This window comes from Phaseolus vulgaris, chromosome 7, assembly GCF_000499845.2.
Source record: "Phaseolus vulgaris cultivar G19833 chromosome 7, P. vulgaris v2.0, whole genome shotgun sequence".
Taxonomy (NCBI): domain Eukaryota; kingdom Viridiplantae; phylum Streptophyta; class Magnoliopsida; order Fabales; family Fabaceae; genus Phaseolus; species Phaseolus vulgaris.
This window is the reverse complement of record NC_023753.2, coordinates 21,345,885-21,362,123: the sequence shown is the minus strand read 5'-3', so window position 1 is coordinate 21,362,123 and position 16,239 is coordinate 21,345,885. Positions and strand designations below refer to the sequence as shown.

Genomic DNA, 16,239 nt, shown 5'->3' with positions numbered 1-16,239 from the left:
TCGTATGTGTTTAATATCCATAAGATATTCATCCTATTCTTTTTTTCATATTTTAATAGAAACTATTTTTTTAATTAAAATGTTTTAGCATCATATATAAAAAGTGATAAGAGTCTTGTTTTTCTAGAAGACTTTTCAGAAAGGGAAAATTGGGCAATAATAGTTGGAAAGTTGTCTTCCTCGCAAATTGAATATGCATACCTTCTGTTTTCGTTCTTCTTGAATTTGCTACCTTCTGTTTCATCTTTTCTCTGTATTCAGGTAATTGTTTTTAATTTTCAATAATTTATGTTAAAACAATAGTTTTATTTTTTAAATAACTCTTATAACCTCTTAGAGATGTTTTAATAACTCTAAGTATATATTTCTTATATTAAAGATAAAACAATAAAGTGTACATTATATTGGATATTTTGAAGTCTCTCGCACACAACTTACCTCGCGTAAGTTTCTTTTCGGTAAATAGGTGAGTTTAATTTTAGAATATTTTATTTTATTTAAATCTTTATAATTATCAAAATTTTAAAAAATAGTTAAAAATGTAAATTTTTAACTATTCTAGTCCTATAATTATCTTATACTTTACTTTAATGATCTTTTAATTCGTGGTTTTAATAATTTAAAGTTATTTGCTCTATAAATTTTAATCACTTATTATTATACCGCTATGTAAATTTCACTTAATGATAATAAGTAGTTAAGTTTAACTACTAAAATACCAGTAAATCAAATAAATTATGTTAGAAGTAATTATTCAATTTGTCTGTGCTCAGTATTTTCAATAACATTAATTATTGTTTTCGATTAATCTATATCAGAGAGAGAAGAGAATTATAAGGAAGTTTTCCGGTGAAGGGAGGGCTAGGCCAATGACGGATACATCTTTCTTCTTCACAAACTTTCCAGATCATTTCTTTGCGAAGGATCTGTGGAAGGTTTTTCAGAGATGGGGAAGAGTGTTGGACGTGTTCATTTCTAATAAGCTTAATTCCAGGAAGCGGAGGAGTAAATGTCTATTCCCTGGAAAGGAGCCTGGACGCTATTTGGATTGGTACGTGGAAATTACAGGTGAACTTACCTAAATACAGTAGGAATGAAGGGCCAAGGAAAGAATGGAGGTCTAGGACGAAGGAGGAGCAAACCCGTAAGATGTGGAGGCCGAGGGAGCAGGAGCAACGGAAACAACAAAAACTCTCTTTCGCTCAGGTGGTTTCTGGAAAGAAAGTGAGTAGTCCTCATGGGGCAGAGGCTGCTTTTCAGTTTAATGTTAAGGTAGAGTCTTCTTCCTGGTTAGACAGATGCTTCGTAGGTTGTCTGGCAGAAGCACCTAACATACAGTTGATTAAAGAGAGTTTTATGGAAAATGATATTTAGACACCCCAATTATTTTTTGCGCCAGAATACATCTGGATGACCTGGATGGATTGCTTACGTGGCATGGGTGTTTTTGTAAAATAACAATGAAAATTTGAATTTTGTTTCAGAACTTCCTGCGTTTCAAAACGTGCTGTACCTAGTGTGGAGTGTGGGTGTTTGCTCAAACAGAAGGAGACGGAGAGCGAAGCGATCGCGGACGAAGTGGTAGGAGTTTTTTTGGTCGTTGACGGAGTGCGAAGCGATTGCGGACGAAGTGGTAGGAGCGACGGGAAGGTGAGTGAATTTTTTTGGTCGTTTTTTGAATGCATTGGTGTTGTGGGCGTTTTTGGTTTTCGAGTTTTTGGTTATATTGTGTGACTGTTTGAGTCTATGGTGGGTCGGCGAGATCACCGGCAAGGTCGGCCACAACTCACGAGTAAATCCTGTACCCCGCCTCCGAAATTAGGGTTCACCAGGAGTGGATAAACGGCTAATGGATTTGCTCCAATTGATCAATTTACGTTTCAATTGATGAATTCGTGCAAGGAATCGTGGATAGATTTCTTGTTGTGGGTTTTAATTTGAATCTGTTAGAGAATGGAAGATGTGAACTGTGTCTTTTGTTGTTTATACATTTAATTGTACTTCCATTTGCTTATTCTGTTGATTCAAGTCCAACCTCAATTTCGTTCTTGTCTTTTAATTGTGTTCTTTTATCTTAATCTTGCTGGGTTAGTTTCTTTGACTGTGTTCGTTTGTATGTGTGGTTTATTGAAAATCAAATTTCAAGGGAAAGAAAGAGAAAAACTGCAACGTTGCACAGTGTTTTGACCTTTTGGTTATATTGTGTGACTGTTTGGTTATATGTTTGTGGTTTAGGATTTCTATTTGAGTTTGAATTTTATGGGTTATTTAGGGTTCCGTTTTGGGTTTTGATTTTAGGGTATTGTTTTGGGTTTTGATTTTAGGGTATTGTTTTGGGTTTTGATTTTAGGGTATTGTTTAGGGTATTGTTTTGATTCTAGTTTGATTCATAAAAGAATAATGGTTCTCTACTTTTGTAAACTATTTATTTTCATTGTTTAAAATAAAAAATTGTGGCAAAAGTTTTGAAAGATATATTGAAAAACTCAACACTTATTTTGATTGAATGTGTTAAGAGAGATCTGAAGAAGCAGAAAACATAGTAATTGATAGTTTGATAATCCAAATTCAATGATGGTGGTATAACAAGTCTCAGAGTGTACACCGAGGTATCATAAATAGGTCGAAATAGGAAATGACATAAGTTTTGAAGGGTTTGAGCAGAATTAATCAGCAGTAGCCATTAATGTACATTTCTTTCTCTAGATTTGGTGTTAGGGTATAGCTGCATCTGGCATAAAGGGAATTCACTCCCCTTAATTATCATCTTCTCAAATCCATTGTCCATGCAAGTTTCCCACACCTTGTAGTGCCAAATGTTGTTGCTGTAATACATAGATAACAAGTCAAATAATAGAAAGAGAGACAAAAATGGAGGTCATAATGCTAATATATGTATTAAGATAAGAGAGAGACAGTAATGATTGCCTTTAATTTTGGAACATGACACAAGTTTGTCTTATTAGATTTATTTATATGAAAACTATAAAACTCAACTTGTTCCATATGATTAGGTTCCGTAATATATACGAAGGGAAAGTAAAATAACATATCCTATTCGATGCATGTTAAGTATGGTAAAAATAAAAGAAATAGAGAAGAAATAAACCCGGTTTCTTTAGGTGGATAAATAGTGAGGGCAGACACCACCTAGGCAGAAGTTATATATATGAAAAATCAATGTTTCTTTAGGTGGATAAATACATGTTTTTTTTTCAGGATATAATGGAGGGAGATGCAGGTCAAGTCGATGATTTGGTTATGGAGCACAAGGTCTGATTCAACAAAATCATAATTTGTGCACAACGCACACTGATTTTTGTTTTTTGATGATTTGTTTTTTCGATTTCATATGTAGGTGTTTCGACATTATTGTAGAACAACTTTTCTGGGTGTGGTGAATAAGAGGTTAACTGATGAACAAAAGACTTTCATTCAATCAACCCCATTTGCATGGGTAATGTTGTTGGGTGACAAGGTAAAAATGAGTCGAACCCTACTTAGGGAGTTGTGTTCAAGATGGGTGGAGAGAAGACAAAGTTTCCTCATAAGGTGTGAAGTTGTCCCATTGTCCTTGGTAGATGTTTGTTTAGGTTTGGGGTTCAGAGTTGTGGGAGAAAAAATAGACTTGCACAAAGCAGCAAACGAAAGTCATACTAAGACTTTATTTCAAAGTAATAATGTCAATGTCAAGATGATTTTTGATGAAATTATGAAGTTTGACAATGATGGTTGCATTGAGGACTTTTGTAGATTGTACATATTGTTAGGGCTTTCTGAGTTTTTACTACCAAATAGAATGGGTATTGTTCATTCTGGGTTGTTTAGCGTTTTGGATGATTTAGGGCAACTAAAAAAGTTTAATTGGGGTTTAGTAGTTTATGAGTACTTAGTAAATAGTTTGTGTTCAGCTTCGATGTCTATTACGAACGAATCAAGTACATCACATATCCACATTGTTGGATGTGTATACTTATTACAGGTACTTTGAAATGTTTATGTTTATATAATTTAGTTCATATGCGTAATTTATTTCATATTTTATTGAGCATGATTGAAATTTTTAATATTGATGGTATATAGATATGGGCATTGGAGCATTTGTTCTCATACAAGACAAAAGTGCATCCCAGAAGAATAAAATTTCCTAGAATTTTGAATTGGATGGACTTTAAATTGGGGGACCATGAAATTGCATATGCGTTGGAAAAGAATTTGGTAAGGCATCATTTTAATTCAAATATGTAGGGAAATATTGTTGTTGATGATGTAGTAATGCATTGATTTATGTTTTCACTGTTATTTACATAATCAGGTTATTGTTCATTTGCCTGTGTCGAAGGAAGAGTTTGAGAATGTAATTGTAAAAGAAGCCTTTGAAGAAGGTCGACGTGCATATAACATCCTGAAACCAACAAAAGATGATATTGGTAAAATGCTTAAAGAAACTGCAGCAATGGTTCATCGAGCTAAGGAACAAGATTATTTGATTACCAATGTTGAGAATGTTGTGAAGCAGTTAAAGCAATGCATAAGTGAAATGCACAAGTCTGTTCTAGAAGATTGTCCTTCACCTCTACTTGAACCACTATCACTGGATTACACATATAGGGAAAAGAATGAGTTGAATGATATTAATGCAGGACAACATGAACAAGAAGATGGGGGAAATAAAAAAGATGAAGAAAAGGTGCCAAATGAAGAAAGTAACATGATATCACGCATGAAACGTGAACCCAGAATTCGGGTCAAGGCTCCTATTTTGAAAACACCTTGGATGACGTATTCCAGGAAAAGATGGAAGCGTTTGTAGTTGTATATGACTGATTATGTTATTGTTAATTTTAGTATGCTTTTGGGACATTCGACTATTACACAATAAATATTGTATGTTTTAACTGATATTCATAATTTGAACAAGTACAAAATTTAGCAACATTACCGTATTAGTCATTACAAATTCATTGTCTATTAATATTTATTTTGATGTTAATGTAAAATTGTATATTTATTTACATGTCATATGTTTATGTTGTTTTATTAGCTATGACAAATGTATTGTATGCATAATTTTTAACTGTCACAGTGCTCAGAGTATTTGGTGATTACTGTCTACATAAGTGGTGATCACAGTATAATTTTCTGCCCCATGCACGAATTGTGGATTTTTTTAACTTGGTATATTTTGGAAAACCAGGATGAATTGTTGGACATGTGGGAGGTGGGTTGATGGTCCCAAGGTTATTTTTGCATTCCCATTTGGTCATGGGTAATGTGGTGGTCATTTGGGTTTTCATCCATAAAAAGTGGGGATGAGGGCACCAATAAGTGGTGATTTCAGTAATAGTTTCTGCACACCGAACCAAGTGTTTCTGAATTTCACCTAAATTGGTTTAGGCTTGACTTTTTTAACTGTCACAATGCTCAGAGTATGTGGTGATTACTGTCTACATAAGTGGTGATCATAGTATAATTTTCTGCCCCATGCACAAATTGTGGATTTTTTTAAGGGGGTATATTTTGGAAAACCAGGATGAATTGTTGGACATGTGGGAGGTGGGTGGATGGTCCCAAGGTTATTTTTGCATTCCCAATTGGTCATGGGTGATGTGGTGGTCATTTGGGTTTTCATCCATAAAAAGTGGGGATCAGGGCACCAATAAGTGGTGATTTCAGTAATAGTTTCTGCACACAGGACCTAGTGTTCCTGAATTTCACTTAAATTGGTTCATGCTTGACTTTTTTAACTGTCACAGTGCTCAGAGTATTTGGTGATTACTGTCTACATAAGTGGTGATCACAGTATAATTTTCTGCCCCATGCACGAATTGTGGATTTTTTTAAGGGGGTATATTTTGGAAAACCAGGATGAATTGTTGGACATGTGGGAGGTGGGTGGATGGTCCCAAGGTTATTTTTGCATTCCCAGTTGGTCATGGGTGATGTGGTGGTCATTTGGGATTTCATCCATAAAAAGTGGGGATGAGGGCACCAATAAGTGGTGATTTCAGTAATAGTTTCTGCAAACAGAACCTAGTGTGCCTGAATTTCACTTAAATTGGTTTAGGCTTGACTTTTTTAACTGTCACAGTGCTCACAATATCTGGTGATCCCTGTGTACATAATTCGTGATCACAGTATACGTTTCTGACCCATGCACGAATTGTGGATGTTTTTAAGGGGGTATATTTTGGAAAACCAGGATGAATTGTTGGACATGTGGGAGGTGGGTGGATGGTCCCAAGGTTATTTTTGCATTCCCAATTGGTCATGGGTGATGTGGTGGTCATTTGGGTTTTCATCCATAAAAAGTGGGGATGAAGGCACCAATAAGTGGTGATTTCAGTAATAGTTTCTGCAAACAGAACCTAGTGTGCCTGAATTTCACTTAAATTGGTTTAGGCTTGACTTTTTTAACTGTCACAGTGCTCACAATATCTGGTGATCCCTGTGTACATAATTCGTGATCACAGTATACGTTTCTGACCCATGCACGAATTGTGGATTTTTTTAACTAGGTATATTTTGGAAAACCAGGATGAATTGTTGGACATGTGGGAGGTGGGTGGATTGTCCCAAGGTTATTTTTGCATTCCCAATTGGTCATGGGTAATGTGGTGGTCATTTGGGTTTTCATCCATAAAAAGTGGGGATGAGGGCACCAATAAGTGGTGATTTCAGTAATAGTTTCTGCAAACAGAACCTAGTGTGCCTGAATTTTACTTAAATTGGTTCATGCTTGAGTTTTTTAACTGTCACAGTGCTCAGAGTATGTGGTGATTCCTGTCTACATAAGTGGTGATCACAGTATAACTTTCTCACCCATGCACGAATTGTGGATGTTTTTAAGGGGGTATATTTTGGAAAACCAGGATGAATTGTTGGACATGTGGGAGGTGGGTGGATGGTCCCAAGGTTATTTTTGCATTCCCAATTGGTCATGGGTGATGTGGTGGTCATTTGGGTTTTCATCCATAAAAAGTGGGGATGAAGGCACCAATAAGTGGTGATTTCAGTAATAGTTTCTGCAAACAGAACCTAGTGTGCCTGAATTTCACTTAAATTGGTTTAGGCTTGACTTTTTTAACTGTCACAGTGCTCACAATATCTGGTGATCCCTGTGTACATAATTCGTGATCACAGTATACGTTTCTGACCCATGCACGAATTGTGGATGTTTTTAAGGGGGTATATTTTGGAAAACCAGGATGAATTGTTGGACATGTGGGAGGTGGGTGGATGGTCCCAAGGTTATTTTTGCATTCCCAATTGGTCATGGGTGATGTGGTGGTCATTTGGGTTTTCATCCATAAAAAGTGGGGATGAAGGCACCAATAAGTGGTGATTTCAGTAATAGTTTCTGCAAACAGAACCTAGTGTGCCTGAATTTCACTTAAATTGGTTTAGGCTTGACTTTTTTAACTGTCACAGTGCTCACAATATCTGGTGATCCCTGTGTACATAATTCGTGATCACAGTATACGTTTCTGACCCATGCACGAATTGTGGATTTTTTTAACTAGGTATATTTTGGAAAACCAGGATGAATTGTTGGACATGTGGGAGGTGGGTGGATGGTCCCAAGGTTATTTTTGCATTCCCAATTGGTCATGGGTGATGTGGTGGTCATTTGGGTTTTCATCCATAAAAAGTGGGGATGAAGGCACCAATAAGTGGTGATTTCAGTAATAGTTTCTGCAAACAGAACCTAGTGTGCCTGAATTTCACTTAAATTGGTTCATGCTTGACTTTTTTAACTGTCACAGTGCTCAGAGTATTTGGTGATTACTGTCTACATAAGTGGTGATCACAGTATAATTTTCTGCCCCATGCACGAATTGTGGATTTTTTTAAGGGGGTATATTTTGGAAAACCAGGATGAATTGTTGGACATGTGGGAGGTGGGTGGATTGTCCCAAGGTTATTTTTGCATTCCCAATTGGTCATGGGTAATGTGGTGGTCATTTGGGTTTTCATCCATAAAAAGTGGGGATGAGGGCACCAATAAGTGGTGATTTCAGTAATAGTTTCTGCAAACAGAACCTAGTGTGCCTGAATTTTACTTAAATTGGTTCATGCTTGAGTTTTTTAACTGTCACAGTGCTCAGAGTATGTGGTGATTCCTGTCTACATAAGTGGTGATCACAGTATAACTTTCTCACCCATGCACGAATAGAACATAATTTTCTTACAAATATTATCATTGACAAAGTTCATATCAAACAACATTGCTGTAAACATTAACATCCCATTTTAAAAGGTGGGATACACAATAACCCACCACAATTGCAAACTAAATAAAAATGCATGACGGATTGGTCACAATGTGAAATTCTTTGTTAATATCATTCCAAAAGTTTGAACTTCTAACGTTGTGATGTCACTTTAAATTATGGCCTGCAAGGAAAGCAACATGCTTAGAGGTTTAATTTAAGTGTAAAATAATTGTACTGGGTTCAACATAACACAAGAACAATTTTTAATGTACAAACCTCTTCAATTCTGCTGCACTTGAATGCTGTGAATTATTTACACTATTATCCAATGATGTCAAAAGCGAAAGGAATCCTATTGAAGCTCCGATTGGAACCTACAATTGCAAACAATTGAATGAAGGAAGCGAAAACATGAAACAAACTTTCACACTTATAACAACAACAATAACTTACAGAAAGCCCTTCACTTGCATGTGTTATCCCAATGCATGTGTTCATATTCACTTGACTTTCAACACACACCCGAGAAGGAACATCTACAAAATTTCTTTGTTCATGCCTCTCCTATAAGAGAAATGAAAAAATTTAATTCCAAATAGTTGGCCTATAATATGTTTCATATATGTGATATTCCATTGTATTCATAAATGTGATACATGAACTCGAAATTTAGATTCAAATGTGGACAAAGTTTGGCATTGCACTAACCGAATTACGCATAATGGCAACTTGGTGTGTACTAGATGAAGTTTTGACTCGAGGACCTCTCTCAGTCCATGACTTCTTTCGGGTAGATCGTGGACGTCCCTTTCTTTTAACAGCAATAGGGCTACGAACTTCGTTGTTCATGTTCAAAGTGATATGATTAGGTGACATCGGTGATGGAGGAATGCCAGACAACACTGGTTGGGTCACAATTGTACAAGTTTGTTGATTATCCATGTGTTTGGCCAGAAAATCATCAAGACGCTTATGTAATTGTTCTGTTCCACTTGTTGAGGCACTTGCAAGTTCAGCTATATCATAAAATTTCTTGCACAACCCGTCATATCTATGAATTTGTGGATCATTGTCTTTCATCCCTGATGAAGCTCTTATGTAGGTGTGTTTTCGACGAAGATTTTTACTCCATCTGCTCAACACATATTTCATTGGTACTTGTGGGACTTTTTCCTGTGCAAGAACAACCAAGCAGTGTCGACACAAAATTCCCCTAAACTCAAATAACAAGCATGTGCAGGAAATATCAAAGTTACCCCGGTTAAAAGACACTTCAAACTTCATGTGCTTAGTTCTTTCATTACAAAAGGACTCTTCAACAACATCGAACCGACAACTTTGTCCCTCAGCAAGCACATTATGAGCAACACAATTCATTTTCAATCTAAATTCTACTTGTACTTCTTTGAATTTGGCATGTGTGTACTCCATTTGGAATTGTCTTTCGATGCTAGACTGGGACGTGCAAGGAATAACGGTGTTCATCGAAGCAAAGTCTGCTTCACATTCTAATTGTGCTTTTTTTTTGTAGTGCATTGTTATATTGATGTACAAATTGTTGAAGTGTGGTCATCGAATTGATATAGCCATCAAAAAAGGCGTTCATGCTCTCACTCCTTTGTGTTGTTGACATCCCTGCCCAAAAGAAATTCTTAAGAAAACATGGCACCCAGCGTTGTCGTTCTTCGAATAGGGTAGTCAACCAAACATTGTTACTCAAATCATATGTTGTAATGAAATTTTCCCAGGACGACAAAAATTCATCAACATTGGTGGACTCATACACTACGATCTTCATTGCATGTTTGATTTGTTTATATTGGCCATAGCCTTGTAGCTTCTCAGGTATTTTCTTCATGATGTGCCATAAGCACCACCTGTGACTTGCATTAGGAAACACAAATTCAATTGCATTCTGCATTGCCCTGCATTGGTCAGTCACAATGCCTTTAGGTGGCCTATTTGACATACATCGCAACCAAGTTTGAAAGAGCCAAACAAAAGCATTTGTGTCTTCTGAAGATAGTAGTCCACAACCCAACAAAATTGATTGCCCATGATGATTAACACCCACAAATGGTGCAAATGGCATGTCATATTTATTAGTCAAATATGTAGTATCAAAACATAGAACATCCCCAAAGCTTTCCCACGTAGCCCGACTTCGTGCATCGGCCCAAAAAATGTTACGGATTCTGTTATCAATGTCGAAATCAATGTCAAAGAAGAAGTGCTCATTAAGCTCCCTCATACGAGAGAAATGAGTTAACAGTGTTTTCCCATCTCCTTCCTTTCCCAAAGCCCTCCTTTGTTTCCCGACATAGTTTCGCACATCTCGTTCAACAAATTCTAGATTATCATGACCACCAGCTGCTGAAACAAACGACTGATAACTCTTATTAATTCGTACCCCAGCATCGTCATTCATATCAAGCATCCTCTTTGTGTGTAAATTGATTCTTCTATTACCCCGAAACAACCGTGACTTTGTTGGACTTAGGTCATGTGAATGTTCTTCGTGCACAGACATAATATACCACTTTCCATTTTTTATCCCAACAGTTATTCGAGCTGGACATTCAATTCTTTGAGTTGGTTGGGTATTAACTTCTGTCGGAATAGGCGAGACATATTTTCCGGCTCTTGCACACACCAACATGAAGTACCTTAGCTCTTTGTTCGGTCCTTTCTTAGAACTTCGTGTTCTGATGCCAAAACCCTTTGAAATGGCATATTGTCGATAAAAAAATTTAACATTATCAGCACTATCAAAACACATGGCCACTATAGGAACCAAATCATCATCATTATTAATTCCTTTGCAATTAACTGTGTTAGAAGTCTCACATTCTTCAAACAAGGATATGTCATCAAGGCAAATATTCTCCACTTCGTTAATGTTCTGCACTGTTAAAAACATTACTGGATGCAAGTATTAATGGATGATATTTAGGAAATCCATTCACTTGCATGTGCCCAATGCATGTTCAATTTTACCATTGTAAAGGCGTTAATCTTAATGGTATTCTGATATAAAAAGTTAAACATGAAACATAAGGGTGGGGACATCCCTGAAATCTTTCATTTTATTTTATTTATTTATTGTAAATAAAAAAATAGTTGATTTATATGTATAAAAAAAAACTAATGAAAATAGGAACCATGAAAAAAATTCATCTTACAATACCCTCCTAAATTTGAAGATTTCTTACACAGTATACAGAATATGTATTAAACTTGGATATCTTCATACAAGAACTTTTACAATTTAAGAACTCAAGGATTGTATAGTAGTTAGGAACAAAATCATTATGAACATAGAAAAATGGGAAGAATATGGACAGTGAAGGTGCAACGAATGCAAATCAGAATTCACTAAAATTGCCTCATGAATTGGGAGACGGATAGTGGGATGAAGCATATATGAATTGCAATCTCACTTTCTGCCACAGTTTTTTATTTTAAACAATGAAAATAAATAGTTTACAAAAGTAGAGAACCATTATTCTTTTAGGAATCAAACTAGAAAACATTGAAAGAGAGTTTTCTCATGTGACATGCCTACTTCAGTTGCTTATTGCTTACACCATGAATTACTTAAAAGAAATAAACCATTCTATCAACTTCAAGTGGTGGCCAAAAGTCTGGGTCCCAGTCAATTACATGAAAAATTGAATTTCTCTGATGGTTCTGATGCACGTTATGTAAGGGAAAATCATTTTTAGACACTCCAGTTTTACTACCATCACTATTGCCATTCACATCACTATTTTTACCATACTTTATATGCATTGAAAATCAAAACCCAAAACAATACCCTAAAATCAAAACCCAAAACGGAACCCTAAATAACCCATAAAATTCAAACTCAAATAGAAATCCTACATAGCTACTATAATGCAATAAAATCTTAAACCCTAAACAAAAACTAACCTCCAAAGAAGCCCCCAAATCGCACGCACACCAATTGCCAACCCAGATTGAAGGCGTAATCTCGCACTGAATTGAAGGCACCCACTTTTTCTTGCGCCAGAAGCACCGCCCATAAATGAGGAGCACCAAGCTTTCCAAAACGAAAATACCCAGGAGCACCAAGCTTTCCAAATACCCAGGAGCACCAACCTTTCCAAAACGAAAATACCCAGAACACCAACCTTTCCAAAACGAAAATACCCAGGACCACCAAGCTTTCCAAAAAACGCGTATAGGAATTTTTTAATTTTTTTTAAAAGGACAAAATTACCCCTGCCATGTCATTAAATTTGCCACCTATTTGCCACCTAAGCAAGTTGTATCCAGGCGAAGAGTTGTTCACGTATCACTACTCGAGTTTTATTATGGGTGGTTTTAGCGTCGTTAGGTTAAGGTACTTGGGGACAATTATGTACTGTTGTCCTGTGACGAGGATGGTCTTATTGGTAAAATTATTGAAGAAAATAGAGATTGGTTTGCTGGAATGTTTGTCTCGATTCTTCCTTTTGGGATGAATCTTTTGCAGTTAATGAAAGATATGCTTGGGTACGTTGTAGAGGTCTCCCTCTACAACTATACAACTCTACAACTATACAACTATGGAGTAATCAGTGTTTTGAAAGTATTGGGGCTTTAGTCGGGAAAGTGGTAGAGATGGATCAAGCAACTCTTGCTAGGGAGGTTTTGGAATACGTTCGTTTTCGAGTTAGAATCCCGGCGGGCGAAACGATAAACGTGACGAAGGAAGTGTGCATTAATAGAACAGTGTGCTTGGTGTCTTTCGAAGAGGAGGCGTGTATTCCAGACCGCAAGTTGAGAAGCTTTTTTAGTCAGTGGGGAGCCCGCTCAGTGTCGGATTCTGATGCTAGCTCAGAAGTTGGAGGTGGACAGGAGTGCTCAGACTCTGTGGGTTCAGTTTTTGACGATGGCAATGGTGGAAGAGAATGCGAAGAGGCGACGGTCCAGGGTTCGGTGGTGCATGCAGAATTGGGTCTAGGTGGGGCTCATCAACAGAGGATCATAAATCCTTCATTGAACCCTCTATTGGGTAGTGGGACGGAGAGAGAGATTGGTACCATTAATGTGGAGCATGAGGTGGCACAACAAAAGTGGGATACTAATCCCGCATTAAAAGCTTTAATGGGTAGTGGGGAGAAGGTGGAGGTTGGCACATTAATAATGGAGAATGGTGAGGCACGTAAAGTGCATGGGTGTAATCATGTATTGGATTCTCAAAAGGTGGGTGAAGGAATGCATGCAGCTAGTGGATTAAATGTGGAGGTTGGCACATTATTAATGGAGCATGGTGAGGCACGTAAAGTGCTTGGTATTAATCATGAATTGGAACCTGAAAAAGTGGTTGAAGGAATGCACGTGGTTAGTGAAATAAATGTGGAGTTATGCAATCATGAGCCACATGATTCTTGCCAAATTGGTATTAATGCAGGAGGAAATGAAGTCCACGTGGATGGGAGTGATGATGCTTGGTACGTGGGGTTTTCGGGCGTGAATGGGGTGGGAGCTTGTGGTGGGTTGGACCCATCTCAAGTAGAGAAAGAGCAGGTCGGTGTCTCAAAGGTGAGGGGTGTAGGGGCTGCGGACCGAGAGGGACATGGGGGACATGTGAGTCTAAGTGTAGGGGCAATGGAAGAGTCTCGAAGGGGGTGGCAAGATGTAGCTGTGGAGTGTGAGATGCGAGGAGTTTGTGGGCAGCTTGGTGATTCCCTGCCGCAAGTGGGTCTCATCGAACCGTGTGGGGTTGGAGTGGAGACGTTGGGGGAGGAAGAAAAGGGGCGGTGTTTGACAAGGGATGGTTGTTTGTGGCAAGGAGGGTTCCTTCAATGTAGACACCATACAGAAGTGGTGTTGGGAGAGGTCGACGGAAGGGGTGAGTTGGAAATGGAGGGTTTGGGCGGAGATGATTGTAATCTAGTTGAAGTAAGGGTAGAGCAGGGTGACTATATGGTTCAGAATACGGTGGGGAGGTCTACTGCTATTTTAAAGCCAGATAGTGCTTTTGAGAATGACGAAAAAAATTTTAGGCTGAAAAATGATGGTTTTGAGGCAGCTAAAATTTGGTGTCATGGTAAGGAAAAGGGGTATACTCGGTCTGATCAGGAAGATGTTGTTATCCGCAATCTACTTTCTTTAGAGAGCCGGGACCGCTGCAAGTTGAGGAATGAAAGGGGGAGTCCAAGGTTCTTAGATGATGAAGATAATCAGTATAAATATAAGAGGGATAGGAGGTAACATCAAAAGAAATTATTTAAGAAATTTGATTAATAAGGAGGAGGCGGATATGGTGTGTATACAAGAGACAAAATGCGCTAAGTTAAGTAAGGAGAGTGTTTTTCTTATGTGGGGATCTAATGAAGTTGATTGGGTTGAAAACGGAGCAAGCAATGGTGCTGGTGGGATTTTTACAGTATGGAGAAAAAGTTGCTTTCAGATGTCCAGGTTTATTAATGGCAGGAATTTTTCTATTATTGAGGGGCTTTGGAAGGTCGGGTTGGGGGTTCCTGTCACAATTGTGAATGTTTATTGCCCTGGTTCGTTGCGGGAGAAGATGTTGGTTTGGGAGGAGATTAGTGTTCATAGGTTGACACAGTTATCTAAGGCTTGGTGTGTTATGAGGGATTTTAACTCTATCAGAAGAAAAGAGGAGAGGAAGAGTTTGGTGTCAGTATCCGAGTATAGTAGGGAAATAAAAGGCTTTAATGCCTTTATTGAGAAAGCTGAATTGGTAGATATTCCGTTGACTGGTAGAAAGTTTACGTGGTATAAACCAAACGGGCTAGTGAAGAGTAGGATTGACAGGTTTCTAGTGTCAAAGGAATGGTGCGATGTTTGGCCGCATTGTAAACAGTTCGTTCATAGTAGATCTGTTTCTGATCACTGTGCAATAATTCTTAAAGATGAGTATGTTGACTGGGGCCCGAAACCGTTTAGGAGTTTGGATGTTTGGCAAAGTGATAGTAGGTTTAAGGTGTTCCTAAGAGAAAGATGGCCCAGCTATGAGGTGCAAGGTGGTGGAATGTACATTTTCAAAGAAAAACTAAAAAAACTCAAAATGGATTTAAAAGTTTGGAATAAAGAGATATTTGGGAATGTGAATCAACTGGGTGAAGGGTTGCAAAAGAGGATTAACGAGTTGGATATAAAAGATGAAGAAAATGAGCTCGATATGTATGAAAGGGAGGAAAGAAGGTCTCTCTTAGCAGATCTTAACAAAAATCTTTTCAAGCAAGAGGCGATTTGGAAACAAAAAGCAAGACAAAAGTGGTTGAAGCAAGGAGATCTCAATACGAAGTTTTTCCATACGTCAGTTAAATGGAGGAGGGCTAAGAACGAGTTACATGGAGTCCTAGAGAATGGTTAGTGGTGTGAGAACAAGGATGAGGTAAAAAACAAGGTCAGAGAATTCTTTGAAGCCAGATTTGTTAGAAATGAAGAGCTTCCGCTCAAGCTAGACAACGTCAAATTTAAATCTTTCTCCGGAGAAGATAACCAGATGTTGGTAGGTGTTTTTTCAGAAGAAGAAATTAGGGAAGCGGTGTGGAGTTGTGATAGTTCGAAAAGTCATGGGCCAGATGGTTTTAATATGGGTTTCATAAAGTTTTGTTGGGATTTCATTAAGATGGACATTATGGCGGCAGTGAAAGATTTCGAGGATAACGGTAAATGGCCTAGGGGGTCAAATGCGTCTTTCTTATGTTGGATTCCTAAAGTTGAAAATCCACAACAGCTCGGTGAGTTTAGACCTATTTTGCTGGTTGGATGTCTGTATAAAATCATTTCGAAAGCGTTGTCTTTACGATTGAAAAAGGTGATTAGTAAGGTCATTGATGTCAGGCAGTCTGCTTTTCTTGAAGGAAGGGGTTTGTTGGATAGCGTGTTAGTAGCCAATGAAGTTTTGGATGAGGTGAAGAGAAAGAAGAAAAAGGGCATTTTTTTTAAGGTGGATTTTGAAAAGGCATATGACTCTGTGAGGTGGGAGTTCATTTACTATATGTTAGAAAGAGTCGGATTCTGTAGTAGATGGATTCGTTGG

The 16,239-nt window shown here is 37.7% G+C and overlaps 3 protein-coding genes across 4 annotated transcripts; 1 reads left to right on the top strand and 2 right to left on the bottom strand.

Moving 5' to 3' along the window:
- Positions 1 to 8,165: 8,165 nt before the first annotated feature.
- Positions 8,166 to 14,363, bottom strand: LOC137829505 (protein FAR1-RELATED SEQUENCE 2-like). Of its 2 annotated transcripts, none has more exons than XM_068636311.1 (5): positions 12,150 to 14,363; positions 8,925 to 11,123; positions 8,670 to 8,780; positions 8,493 to 8,590; positions 8,166 to 8,397 (listed from the first exon to the last, which is right to left on the bottom strand). In XM_068636311.1, the coding sequence occupies exons 2-5, from the start codon at positions 9,750 to 9,752 to the stop codon at positions 8,391 to 8,393; spliced, it is 1,044 nt and encodes a 347-aa protein (XP_068492412.1). In that variant the 5' UTR covers positions 9,753 to 11,123; positions 12,150 to 14,363; the 3' UTR covers positions 8,166 to 8,390. The 2 variants fall into 2 exon arrangements, with proteins under 2 accessions (XP_068492412.1, XP_068492413.1); XM_068636312.1 differs by having other exon boundaries at positions 8,925 to 11,118.
- On the bottom strand, positions 9,827 to 11,136 carry LOC137829238 (protein FAR-RED IMPAIRED RESPONSE 1-like). The gene is made up of 2 exons (XM_068636036.1): positions 9,920 to 11,136; positions 9,827 to 9,851 (listed from the first exon to the last, which is right to left on the bottom strand). Exons 1-2 carry the CDS (start codon positions 11,134 to 11,136, stop codon positions 9,827 to 9,829), a joined length of 1,242 nt encoding a protein of 413 aa, XP_068492137.1.
- Positions 14,364 to 14,487: 124 nt separating the features above from the next.
- Positions 14,488 to 15,567, top strand: LOC137829237 (uncharacterized). Its single transcript, XM_068636035.1, has one exon. It carries the CDS (start codon positions 14,488 to 14,490, stop codon positions 15,565 to 15,567), a length of 1,080 nt encoding a protein of 359 aa, XP_068492136.1.
- The last annotated feature ends 672 nt before the right edge of the window (positions 15,568 to 16,239 follow it).